Genomic DNA, 13,834 nt, shown 5'->3' on the forward strand with positions numbered 1-13,834 from the left:
TGCTGCAGGACAGGGGCAGGGACAGTGCTGCTGCAGGACAGGGGTAGGGACAGCGCGACTGCAGGACAGGGGCAGGGACAGCGCTGCTGCAGGACAGGAAGCAGGAACAGGGCTGCTGCAGGGCAGGGGCAGGGACAGCACTGCTGCAGTACAGGGGCAGGGACAGCGCTGCTGCAGGACAGGGGCAGGGACAGCGGTAGCGCAGGACACAGGCAGGGACAGTGCTGGTGCAGGACAGGGGCAGGGACAGCGCTGGTGCAGGACAGGGGCAGGGACAGCTCTGGTGCAGGACAGGGGCAGGGACAGCGCTGGTGCAGGACAGGGGCAGGGACAGCGCTGCTGCAAGACAGGGGCAGGGACAGCGCTACAGCAATCCAGGGGCAGGGACAGCGCTGCAGCAGGACAAGGGGAAGGGACAGCGCTGCTGCAGGACAGGGGGCAGAGACAGCGCTGCTGCAGGACAAGAGACAGGAACAGCGCTGCTGCGCAACAGGGGCAGGGACAGCGCTGCTGCAGGACAAGAGAGAGGGACAGCGCTGCAGCAGGACTGGGGCAGGGACAGCGCTGCAGCAGGACTGGGGCAGGGACAGCGCTGCAGCAGGACTGGGGCAGGGACAGCGCTGCAGCAGCCCGGGGGCAGGGACAGCGCTGCTGCAGGACAAGAGACAGGAACAGCGCTGCTGGAGGACAGGGGCACGGACAGCGCTGCTGCAGGACAAGAGAGAGGGACAGCGCTGCAGCAGGACTGGGGCAGGGACAGCGCTGCAGCAGGACAGGAGGCAGGGACAGCGCTGCTGCAGGACAGGGGCAGGGACAGCGCTGCTGCAGGACAAGAGAGAGGGACAGCGCTGCTGCAGGAGAGGAGGCTGGGACAGCGCTGCTGCAGGACAGGAGCAGTGACAGCGCTGCTGCAGGACAGGGGCAGGGACAGAGCTGCTGCAGGACAAGAGAGAGGGACAGCGCTGCAGCAGGACTGGGGCAGGGACAGCGCTGCTGCAGGGAAGGGGCAGGGACAGCACTGGTGCAGGACAGGGGCAGGGACAGCGCTGGTGCAGGACAGGGGCAGGGACAGCGCTGCAGCAGCCCTGGGGCAGGGACAGAGCTGCAGCAGGACTGGGGCAGGGACAGCGCTGCAGCAGGACTGGGGCAGGGACAGCGCTGCAGCAGGACTGGGGCAGGGACAGCGCTGCTGCAGGACAGGGGCAGGGACAGTGCTGGGGCAGGGACAGTGCTGGGGCAGGACAGGGAAGGGGCAGGGACAGCGCTGCTGCAGGGCAGGGACAGCGCTGCTGCAGGGCAGGGACAGGGACAGCGCTGCAGCAGCCCAGGGGCAGGGACAGCACTGCTGCAGGACAGGGGCAGGGACAGCGCTGCAGCAGGACAGGGGCAGGGACAGCGCTGGTGCTGGGCAAGGGCAGGGGCAGGGACAGCGCTGCTGCAGGGGCAGGGACAGCGCTGCTGCAGGGCAGGGGCAGGGACAGCGCTGCTGCAGGGCAGGGGCAGGGACAGCGCTGATGCAGGGCAGGGACAGCGCTGCTGCAGGGACAGCGCTGCTGCAGGGCAGGGACAGCGCTGCTGCAGGGACAGCGCTGCTGCAGGGCAGGGACAGCGCTGCTGCAGGACAGGGGCAGGGACAGCGCTGCTGCAGGACAGGGACAGCGCTGCTGCAGGACAGGAGGCAGGAACAGCGCTACTGCAGGGCAGGGACAGCGCTGCTGCAGGACAGGGGCAGGGACAGCGCTGCTGCAGGACAGCGCTGCTGCAGGACAGGGGTAGGGACAGCGCGACTGCAGGACAGGGGCAGGGACAGCGCTGCTGCAGGACAGGAAGCAGGAACAGGGCTGCTGCAGGGCAGGGGCTTGGACAGCGCTGCTGCAGGACAGGGGCAGGGACAGCGCTGCTGCAGGACAGGGGCAGGGACAGCGGTAGCGCAGGACACGGGCAGGGACACCACTGGTGCAGGACAGGGGCAGGGACAGCGCTGCAGCAGCCCTGGGGCAGGGACAGAGCTGCAGCAGGACTGGGGCAGGGACAGCGCTGCAGCAGGACTGGGGCAGGGACAGCGCTGCAGCAGGACTGGGGCAGGGACAGCGCTGCTGCAGGACAGGGGCAGGGACAGTGCTGGGGCAGGGACAGTGCTGGGGCAGGACAGGGAAGGGGCAGGGACAGCGCTGCTGCAGGGCAGGGACAGCGCTGCTGCAGGGCAGGGACAGGGACAGCGCTGCAGCAGCCCAGGGGCAGGGACAGCACTGCTGCAGGACAGGGGCAGGGACAGCGCTGCAGCAGGACAGGGGCAGGGACAGCGCTGGTGCTGGGCAAGGGCAGGGGCAGGGACAGCGCTGCTGCAGGGCAGGGGCAGGGACAGCGCTGCTGCAGGGCAGGGGCAGGGACAGCGCTGATGCAGGGCAGGGACAGCGCTGCTGCAGGGACAGCGCTGCTGCAGGGCAGGGACAGCGCTGCTGCAGGGACAGCGCTGCTGCAGGGCAGGGACAGCGCTGCTGCAGGACAGGGGCAGGGACAGCGCTGCTGCAGGACAGGGACAGCGCTGCTGCAGGACAGGAGGCAGGAACAGCGCTACTGCAGGGCAGGGACAGCGCTGCTGCAGGACAGGGGCAGGGACAGCGCTGCTGCAGGACAGCGCTGCTGCAGGACAGGGGTAGGGACAGCGCGACTGCAGGACAGGGGCAGGGACAGCGCTGCTGCAGGACAGGAAGCAGGAACAGGGCTGCTGCAGGGCAGGGGCTTGGACAGCGCTGCTGCAGGACAGGGGCAGGGACAGCGCTGCTGCAGGACAGGGGCAGGGACAGCGGTAGCGCAGGACACGGGCAGGGACACCACTGGTGCAGGACAGGGGCAGGGACAGCGCTGGTGCAGGACAGGAGCAGGGACAGCGCTGGTGCAGGACAGGGGCAGGGACAGAGCTGGTGCAGGACAGGGGCAGGGACAGAGCTACAGCAGTCCAGGGGCAGGGACAGCGCTGCAGCAGGACAAGGGGAAGGGACAGCGCTGCTGCAGGACAGGGGGCAGAGACAGCGCTGCTGCAGGACAAGAGACAGGAACAGCGCTGCTGCCGGACAGGGGCAGGGACAGCGCTGCTGCAGGACAAGAAAGAGGGACAGCGCTGCAGCAGGACTGGGGCAGGGACAGCGCTGCAGCAGCCCGGGGGCAGGGACAGCGCTGCTGCAGGACAAAAGACAGGAACAGCGCTGCTGCAGGACAGGGGCAGGGACAGCGCTGCTGCAGGACAAGAGAGAGGGACAGCGCTGCAGCAGGACTGGGGCAGGGACAGCGCTGCTGTAGGACAGGAGGCAGGGACAGCGCTGCTGCAGGACAGGGGCAGGGACAGCGCTGCTGCAGGACAGGGGCAGGGACAGCGCTGCTGCAGGACAAGAGAGAGGGACAGCGCTGCTGCAGGAGAGGAGGCAGGGACAGCGCTGCTGCAGGACAGGGGCAGTGATAGAGCTGCTGCAGGACAGGGGCAGGGACAGAGCTGCTGCAGGACAAGAGAGAGGGACAGCGCTGCAGCAGGACTGGGGCAGGGACAGCGCTGCTGCAGGGAAGGGGCAGGGACAGCACTGGTGCAGGACAGGGGCAGGGACAGCGCTGGTGCAGGACAGGGGCAGGGACAGCGCTGCAGCGCTGTCCCTGCCCCTGTCCTGCACCAGTGCATTTTTTTATTAGGCACAGGGAGATTAAGTGATTTTCCCAGAATCGCAGTATGTTCAGCATCATTGCCGAGACTCGAACCCAGTTCCCCAGATTCAAGGTCGACCGCCCTAGCCGTTAGGCCAACTCCTCTTCCCTGATTGCATGATTGCACCAGATTATGGTCTTTGAAAAAAGATTTAGTGCAGCCACATATGGGTCCTCAATTTAATTGCAATTTAGGTTGAAGTCACCTAGAAAGATTGTGTTCGGATGTTTTAAGGTCTGTACTGTGATTGTTATTTGCTCATGAGGGTCTGTTTGTCTCCAGGAGGGTGGTAGATAATGTGTAATTTGGTCAAGGAATAAATCCCATGAGGACTTCAACTCCCATATATTCACAGGAGGATATCTTCTTCATTTGGAATCGCTTGGTTTGTAAGGCTGATCTGTGAATGCACGCAACCCGCACGCCCCCAACTTGGTTTTAGTGTGTGGTCCAGTCTAATGATGTTGTAGTTAGGTGGAACTAAGTTATCTAATAGTGGTGTGGAAGAGTTATTTAATCTGGTCACTGGTAGGATGGTTGTGTCTAGCAGGGATGTGGAATTCCTATAGGCCGAAGCCCAGGACATATTGTTTGAGGCCAAGGGCAACAAGTTTTCATTTGTGTTTTGTCCTTGGAACAAGTAGGCCCAACTCCCTGCCGCACAAACCCTTTGGCTGTCAGTTTGCAGTACCACATATGGATCAGGGAAGGGCACTGTCTGCAGTTAAGGTAATATTTTTGTCCATATATTAATGCTGTTGAAGCTTGTATTTATGGTTCATTAATTGAAAGAATTTATTATTAGGGTGAGAGTAAATGTTGTAAGTTCCGACTGCACTACTGGCCGTGGTTCCACTATAGAAACGTCTGCACACGTTTTCAAAGTTTGGCAATATGAGGCTATGTATAATGCTCCCAGAATGCTCTCTTATTTGATGCAAATATTTGCAGAAAATTGAAAGCAAGATTGATGATTCTCTGCTTTCAAAATAAAATGTTCATAAATAAATGAAAGTAAAAAAAAATCGCTTTAAAAAAATCGCTAAACCACTATAACATTTTATGTACCATTTCTTTGCAGCTGCAGCATCATTTAGTAACCTGTGTTGATGCACACTAGTATTTCCCAAGACTATTCATTATGGCAAATCAGTGTAACCAGTTTCAGTAAGATTATGGGAAACAAAAATAAACGAGCATCGGCAAAGCCAGTAGGTCTGAAATTGGTGGTCAGCTTTTTAGTTTTATCAATGTGCGAATTGTTTTAGCATGGTTTTTGTAAAACCTTGGCAAAAGTAACAATTGTTTTTGGTCTCAAATAGCATATTTTGCACAGTAGTTACTGGCATTGAGCAAAACTACTGTGTGCCCATATGCTCCTTGTGAAAGCAGAATGCTGTCACTCGCAGTAAAGCCAGCCGATACAGAGAGAGAGAGACAACATTTTAATAAACGCAATACGTCATGGTCAACGCCAGACCAAATTAGAGAACCAATTAATAAAGAAAGTCTAAAAAGTGCACCCAGGGTATATGTCCTTGCATTAAGTGCAGCTATACCGCTTTCGTGAATTCTCAAGAATTTACAGAAGTAGGACAAAAAATAGTACCCCTAGAAAATATTTGTGAACTGCATTTTGGCATGAGCAAATATGCATGTGTATCTTTGCTCATGTGAGCATCTGAGTGTTTGCAAGTTAACTTTCCCTCCAACCACTCTTTTTCCCAACTCTGAAAGAAGGTTTACGGCTGCCATTGTAAGGAGTAAATTTCCAACATTTCTCAGTATCGGAAAAGATCAGAGAAGAGTTGTTGAAAACCCGTAAAGTATGTAAGTTAGTAGGTTTGCACAGACTCAAAATGGAATTCTAACCCTAGAACTATTGCTTACCACTAGAACTATTGCTTACCACTACCTTCAGCCCCAGTATGTAGATCTGGGGAAACGTGGCAACATAAGGTGACCGCAAATATTCAAACACTACTATGGTATGAGCCCTGGCATAATCAGAGAGGCTATATCAGAGCTCTTATATAAGGAGTTTGCGGCCATAATTTTTCGCCACACCACATGGCACTAAAGGGACAAGTGGATTTCGTTACAGGACAAGTAGATTTCTGAAGCATCCTGCCCCTTGGAAAAGTAGATATTTTATTAAATTCCACACACTGACCTAGATTGTGACAGGATGGGGTCGGCTATGTCTTTGGCATATTTAGCTGCTGATTGCAGTTGTGCGGTAAGCTTTTCAGTATCTTTTTAGGCTCTCTTTTTCTGTCTTGATTACCTGGGAAGAAGGTGATCTGTCTTACTTTTGAGAGGTTTATAGTAGAAGCTGTGATTTGTTGCTCGAGAGAAGTATTTATAGCTATAGTGTGTATTTTATAAGTTGTTTCTGTGTGGTGAGGGTATGTTATGTAAGATTGGCAAAGGCCATTAATGTCTAACATCTGGTTTGTTGTCCTGTTGAGGCGTATAGTTGTGTTTGGCAAAGGCATAGAGACCCGTCTAGGTGTGCTTGATACTGTGTGTTTGTGGTGGTTGGAGATCTATGCAGTCTCCTAGTGTCCTGAGCCTTAGGTATTTCGACTGCCAGCTTAAGGTTTGTCATGATTAGGGCTCCCAGTTTTATGGTATTTATTTTTTTGCCATTTCCGTCTGTATTTATCTATATTTATTTTTGGGCCATTTTTTCTGTATTTATCCACATTTATTATTGCCACTAGCAAAATACGACGGTACAGCTAGTATTTTTCCACATTTATTTAAAGTGACACTGCACTCTAACTACACAGGGAGAGAATTGAGTAACACCAGGCTCCTAATCTGACTCTGGCATAGCCTCTTAGAAGGGGTGAAAGAACAACAAGGACTCATCAACAAGTAAAGGGTCTTTAATAGACCTGTGAAGTACTCGGGTGCGGCTGGCAGCTCTGTGTGTGCCTGAAAGCTGTCTCAGCCCGGCCTGACACCTCCTAGCCCACTAGTATTCACCCGTTTTTATATATAAATACAGATAAAGGAAAACTTGTTTTCCGTCTGTATTTATATGTAAAAATCCGTAAAAACGGAAAACCGGGAGCCCTAGTCATGATATACCATAATTCTTGTCTATTGTCGACTCTACGTTGTTAACACATGCTTGCCCAGTAGAAGTAGCATTGTTTGTGGTGCTGGGAAGGGGCGACTCTAATGAGGGTGTGCAGGCTTGTTCTTTGAGATATTGTTTGCCTGGTTTGGTGAGTTGTGCGAAGAGGTATACCGCACAGTGAGTGGGAGGAAGTTTTGATCAGACACTTGAATAGCTTACTGATTATTACTGATGTGCACAAAACTGTTCATCAGCATTTCCATCTTTACACCTCCTCAATCTAGTGTTCCAGTGTTCTCAAGCTTTCTATCTCGAGAATGCCTAGAGCCCTCTCATCCCTCTCTCAAAATGAACTCAGACTCTGGAAGTCTGTATTAGCTAATAAATGTTATTCCTTAGTTCCAGTTCGCATTCTTTAACAATCTCTGGTTTTAAATCCACAGATGATTGAAGAGTGGGCGTAGAAGCAACATGGTGATCAGTAATAAGCAAATAATGAAAACTATTAAAGGACTGATGCTAAAGAAGTAAAGTTGCTTCAGAGCTCCAACAAGAGAAAAGTATCCAGGAAAAAGATGTGGTGATGAACTTGGATTAGAGTAAAATAAAGAATGTGAAAGCAGTTTTTCTAAATAGATTTCCTGCTGCTCTAATGGTATATGAAGAATGCCCTGGAGATGCCAACCCAGGGCAGGAAGACCATCTGTCTGAACCAGAGAGGACAAGCATCAGTCTAAAGTTCTATCCGATCCAGGAGAAGATAATACACACAGAACAAGTGGGACTTGAAGAGTTTTTAACAGACCTCAGCAAATGGAATACTTTAGCATCATATCCAGTGAATTGTCTTTAAATCAAAAACAAATATCTGTTCATCACTTATACAGTATTAATGAAGCTGCTTAAAAAACCAGGTGGTCCGGTTAGGACTAAGATATCTGCTAGTTACGAACTAGCGACGTGGGTATATCTGGGACCAAGGGAAGGAGAATGAGGGAAAATAAATGCACCTCTATGACCAATGACCACATTTTGCTTGTAGTCCGGGTCCACATGTCCACTACCATTCTTACCCATTAGAAGTGACCTCAGGTATTTGTTACTGGGCAAGACCTGCAAAATCCTTAACATCCTTATTGTAGTCTTACATACAGATATAGAAGACATCCGTAAGAAGGGTGACAAGAAACAATGTGCTGCTACTGATACATAATAGTATTTTGAATGTTCATGCCAATACATTATTGAATATGTACCTAGCTTTGAAATACTGAACACCAACCAAAGACCTGATCAGTGCTGCATTAACTCATAAATAAGTATGAGAAAAGGGTCAGAGAATCCACATGGATGTATTAAAGAGGCAATAATCCCATGAGAGGCTTCCCCATAAGTACTAGGGGCTGCTGATATTAAGGTTGTAGGGTGAATTAGGTTGCCTACAGAGGTTATAAACTGTGAACTCCTCAGAGAAGTGGTCTTTGGCTAAATAAATGTCCAAGTGTTAAGTTGAACAAGTGCAGCACATTTGAGTGGGTGATGCTAAACACATGCTGAATAAGATTTAGTCTTGTCTTATGGCGTGTCTGCTAGAAAAATCCCAACTTGGAGATATTAACTTCAGAAAGAAATCTTCTCATAATGGAATGTATACAAGATAAAACCGAACTTGGAGATATTAGCACCGAAAATAAGTTTCATACATGCTCTGAATGTGAGAAGAGCTTTAGTTTTCGATCCAGTCTGAGGCAGCATGAGAAAATTCACACTGGGGAAAAACGTCATCAGTGCTCTGAATGCCAGAAACGCTTCACTCGCAAACACTATCTGACTCGACATGTGAGAACTCACACTGGGGAAAAACCTCATAAGTGCTCTGAATGCAACAAAGGTTTCCTGTATAAATTCAGACTTACTGAACATGAGAGAACTCACACTGGAGAGAAACCTTATCGATGCACTGAATGTCACAAAAGGTTCACTCAAAAAAACGATCTCAGTCGCCATGAAAGAACTCACACTGGAGAGAAACCGTATCAGTGCTCTGAATGCCTAAATAGTTACCGATTTAAAACAGATCTCACTCAACATGAGAGAACACATACTGGGCAAAAATCTCATAAGTGCTCTGAATGCCAGAAAACCTTCAGTCGGAAAACATTTCTCACCCAGCATGAGTTAACCCATACTGGGCAGAAATCCCATCAGTGCTCTGAATGCCCAAAAAACTTTAGTCATAAATACCTTCTCACTCAACATGAGAGAACCCACACCGGGGAAAAACCATATCACTGCTCTGAATGCCAGAAAAGCTATTTCCTGAAAAGTGGTCTTAAATTCCATGAGAGAACTCACACTGGAGAGAAACCATATAAGTGCTCTGAATGTCACAAAAACTTTAGTGAAAGAGCTAGTCTCACACGCCATGAACAAACACATACTGGGCAAAAACCTTATCAGTGCTCTGAATGCCTAAAAATGTTCAGTTATAAAACCAGTCTTATTATACATCAGAGAACTCACACTGGCGAAAAACCTTATCAGTGCCTTGAATGCCAGAAAAGCTTCAGTGTGAAAAGTCGCCTTACTGTTCATGAGAGAACACACAATAGGGGAAGAACCTCTTCGGTTCTTGGAATTCCAGAGAAGTTTTAGTTATAAAATAATTCTCACTCCACATGTAAAAGCCCACACTAGCTAAAATAAATGTATGAGTGTTATGAAGGCATGTAAAGATTCAGTTGGAAGATCCATGTTATAAAGGAAAAGTGTTTATTAGTGTTCTGAATTCCAGAAAAGCTTTATTCATAAATTAATTTCAATTAAAATGAAAGAACGCGTCCTGTGCCAAATCCATATCACTGTTCTGAATGTCAGGAACACTTGAGTTGTAGAATGGATGTCTTTCGACATGAGAGAACCCACACTGAGAGAAAAACCTTAAAAATATACTCTTTGCCAGAAGCACTTGTCATATCCATTGCAGTGGTTGTACACCATCTATACTAAGAGCAAAACTGGTTTACTTCCAATCTCAAAAAGCTGACACTGATAATTCCTCAAATAGGTCTTTGGTTCTACCAAGTACAGTCCACAGCCCCTCTTCTAAGGTTCATGGGTTACCTTTGCAACAGCTTTGAAAATGATTTGATGTTTTCCTTTTAAACATCTCTTTATTGCACATGTTATAGCTTACGTTTTAACGCACCCCTCCAAGTGTACAGTCCATTCTTAAGATTAATTCATGTCACATCTTATAAACTGATCAAACATTTATACATATATTCCTATCTTTCTCACGTAGAAGACACCTGCGGAAAAATGTACCCCCATTCCCACATCTTATAGAGAATAGAAAGATGCTCTACTATCCCTCTTCAAGTGTAGCCACCCACCCGTCAGAGGTGCCCACACCCTTGACCCTTTCCTCCTAGCCCCTTGTCTTTTTTTTGCACATACTGCCACTTCCTTATGATAAATAGCCATTAGACGAGCAAGCCATTGTTGGACCCATGGTGCAGACAGGTCTTGACATGCCGTAGCCAAGCTTTGCAGCCAAAGTAAGCAGCTGTGAGTTTTCATATCCCTCTGTGCTGAGTCCATGGATAAGGGGCAGAACAGTCTTGAAACGCGTCAGACATGGTGGATATTGAATGAAAGTCAGGAATGCGAGCGTCAACAGGGCATTACAACTGGATGGTGGGGGAGAGCGTTGTTTGCCCTTTCAGAGCTCAAGGGCTCAATTGAAAATTCCTTTCACGCGAGCTGAATTCGATACTGTCAAGGGGATGAACACGTCAGAGATGATCACGTACTGAGGTTGGGAATCTATTAGGTTATTGTAGCTGTGACAGGACGAACTTTGGATTATGAGTACTGGTGGTTATGTGTTTGTAGGATAAACAGTGAAAGAAATGTTGATTCCTATCAACCAGAACAGCCCTGATGAAGTCATTGATGCACTAACTTGTGCATGACGAAACACGATGTTGGCTGCGCTTTTGGATTATTTGACTACACTCAGGAATTTTCCAAATTTATCTTTACTGGATGAACTTTTCTTTCTGAAAACACCTTATATATTTCAATTTCAATTGGAAGAAGAATTTATGTCGGACTTATCTACAATTTGAAAAATGATTTGCGTTACAAATTTTAATAAATAAAAATAAATAAGAAGGACTTGCTGTGGAACTGTAAATACAGCTGTACCTATATTGGAAATGTATGGACTAATAACCAAATATATTATTGTATGATGATGTTTGATGTTTGTTTATTTTAAGAGTGCACAGGGAGGAATATTTTTGAGTTAGTGTGGTGCCCACGTAGTGGGTATTGTGAGGTTGTCAGGTAACCAACCTCTCCATCCCTTTTGCAGCACTGTTTTTTGACTTGATGTATGGTAACTTGCCCGAACTAATAGTAGTGCGCCCAACTCTAAACCTGGTTACCATAATCGGTGTTTAGTACTCCCTACGTATCGGAGTCCGCATACACATTGAAGGACATACACTGCGTAATCAGTGCAACAAGTGAAATACTCTGTCAATTTGATGGGCACATCGGAAAAAGCAGTGGTGTATGAAGAGGTATTGACCCCAAACTTGCAGGCCCAACACGTGCTACACTTAAAGAAGCCTTTTTTGGGGGAAAGCCAACTGCTTTTGATGGAAAGTTCCGGACTAGTTTTCACTAAATCGCTGCGCATAGAGTGTCCTTTGCGGTAAGTAAAATTCGGTTTACTGGGGAGAATTTGCTGGAGATTCAAGTCAGTAAGGACTATGGGTCATTGTGTGTTAATGATTTTCTTGATGTTGTTGGATTGTCTGCTATATGTGGAAATAAATCTGCACACTTCGGTCCCTGATCTATTCTCACCCATTGCATCAGCAACATTGACCAGTGTAGACGGTCCCTCGATAATGGACCTTGATGCAGATTTCAACAGTTCCAGTCTGTCCCTACGGTTTGCTTTCTTTAGGGCAGCCTCTAACTTATTAGGATCATACCCTCGCTCAATAAATCTCACTTTGGCCGCCTGTTGTGCTGCATCCATGGTTGAACTGGAACTGCATGATCTGCGAACTCTCAAAAATTCGCCATATGACAAACTGGCAATAGTATGGCAAGGATGAAAACTTGAGGCATGTAATAACGTGTTGCCCGCCGTAGGTTTTCCAAATAGGCCAGTTTCCACATTACCTTTGTCTATAAAAACTGAAATGTCTAAAAAGTGGGTGCTAATAGGGTCAATGTGTGCAGTAAAATTGAGGCTAAAATGGTTTCTATTGATAAGATCAACAAAACTATTAGCTTCCTCCTGAGTCCCTTTCCATACAATAAAAACCTCATCAATATAACGCCACATATCCACTACATGTTTGTCATATATTGCCTTGTTGTCCACCTTGCGGACATACTAAACATGCATAGCTGGGGGAGAAGCATATCCCCATTGCCACACCTTGTTTTTGTCTGTAATATTTACCATCAAACATAAAAACATTATTGTGGAGGCACCAATGTATCATCCTTTTAACCTCATCGCTGCTTGATAGTTTCCCCTGCTGTGCTGGACAGCAATAAAAACAGGTGTGGTCATCATGAGCTCAGCTCGTCATAAGCACACGAGCACTGTGCTGCATGACGAGCTGAGCTCATCATGAGCATGGAAGGGGTTAAGCATTGGGTTATGTCTAAACATAGAGATACTGCTGCGCTTTAAATAAAAATCCACAGCATTCAATCCATCAGAATGTTTGAGGCTAGTATACAGAGCAGCGATATCAAGTGTTAAAAACAGATACTCCTTTGTCCATTTGAATGTATTCAGTTTTGATAAAAAGTCACTCGAGTCCCGTAAAAAGGACGGCAGATTCATAACATGTTCTTGGAGATAAAAATCAACGTATTTAGAGGTGCACTCAAATGTACTGTTAATTGCCGAGATAATTGGCCTTCCCGGAATAGGGTCAATACTTATGTGCACCTTAAGGATGAGATAAAATGTGGGCAAAGTTGGATACTCTTTGAATAGATATTTGTACTCATCTTTAGAGATGAGTCCTTCTCTTTGCCAAAGCAGGAGGTCATTTTTATACTCTCTGTTCATTTTTCTGACATACGCTGCATCGCACATTTCATAACAGTGTTGGTTGTTAAGATGGTGAAATGCTTCTGTCCTATACATTTGTTTATCCCATAAAACAATGTTCCCCCATTTGTCTGAATTGTTAATAACCACAGTGTCGTTGTTTTTAAGTTTTGTCATGAGTTGGAAATAATCCTTATTCTTAGCATGCGACTTTGAGTTAGATTTGCATGTGTTCTTATGTAGAGTTTTTAATTCATCTGTTATTCAAGGAATATGTTCAACGCATCACGTGGCATAAGGGGAACAAATGTAGAGGGTTCTTTAAATCGACTGCAGCCTGGAGACGAAATATTGATGTTTTATTCTAGTGCGACCTCCTGTGTATTCATCTCATCATTATTTATATGAAAATTATCTCCTATCAAAGCATGTAAAGTTGTTAATAAAGGAATTTCCCCTGCCGTGAGGCCTTCGCTCGATGTTTGTGTCGATGGCATTGATTTCAATTTGCCCTGGTTTTTTATAGTGAAATATTTTTTTAGTTTTAGCTTGCGAATAAACTTATACACATCAACTCTGGTCTGTGCATTGTTGAAATTGCTTTCAGGATAGTAACTTAACCCCAACGCCAAAAGCTGTTTCTCCGTGTCATTGAGTTGGATGTTGGTTAAGTTTACTATGGTATGGTTTATTGTCGATGCTGGGCACACCAATTCTTTTTCTGTTGCCCTTTGTTTGTTGCGTTTGGCGCATTTACGCCTCTCCCGCCTTCAACAATTTCTTTCTTTGATTGCTGCCCCTGTGTGTTCAACGGTCGTAATGATTGCTTCCTCTGTTTGCGGATAAAATTCATTTCCTCTGCATACGATAGGGGCCCCAATGCTGGCCCATGTGTACTGTCTGCATTGCTGCTGAAGTCCGATTCTGTGTCGCTGGGGAGCGTGCTTACATC

General features: G+C 47.8%; 1 protein-coding gene across 1 annotated transcript in view; it reads left to right on the plus strand.

The window, feature by feature from the left end:
- LOC144753841 (uncharacterized) overlaps positions 1-11,049 on the plus strand; it is an 85,890-nt gene extending 74,841 nt beyond the window's left edge. Inside the window, exon 2 of the mRNA XM_078641416.1 lies at positions 7,229-11,049. Coding sequence (XP_078497542.1) covers positions 8,427-9,440 — 1,014 coding nt within the window. The 5' untranslated portion in view covers positions 7,229-8,426 and the 3' untranslated portion in view covers positions 9,441-11,049. The remainder of the gene's footprint in view (positions 1-7,228) is intronic.
- Positions 11,050-13,834: the final 2,785 nt, after the last annotated feature.

This window comes from Lissotriton helveticus, chromosome 1_1 (assembly GCF_964261635.1).
Source record: "Lissotriton helveticus chromosome 1_1, aLisHel1.1, whole genome shotgun sequence".
Classification (NCBI taxonomy): domain Eukaryota; kingdom Metazoa; phylum Chordata; class Amphibia; order Caudata; family Salamandridae; genus Lissotriton; species Lissotriton helveticus.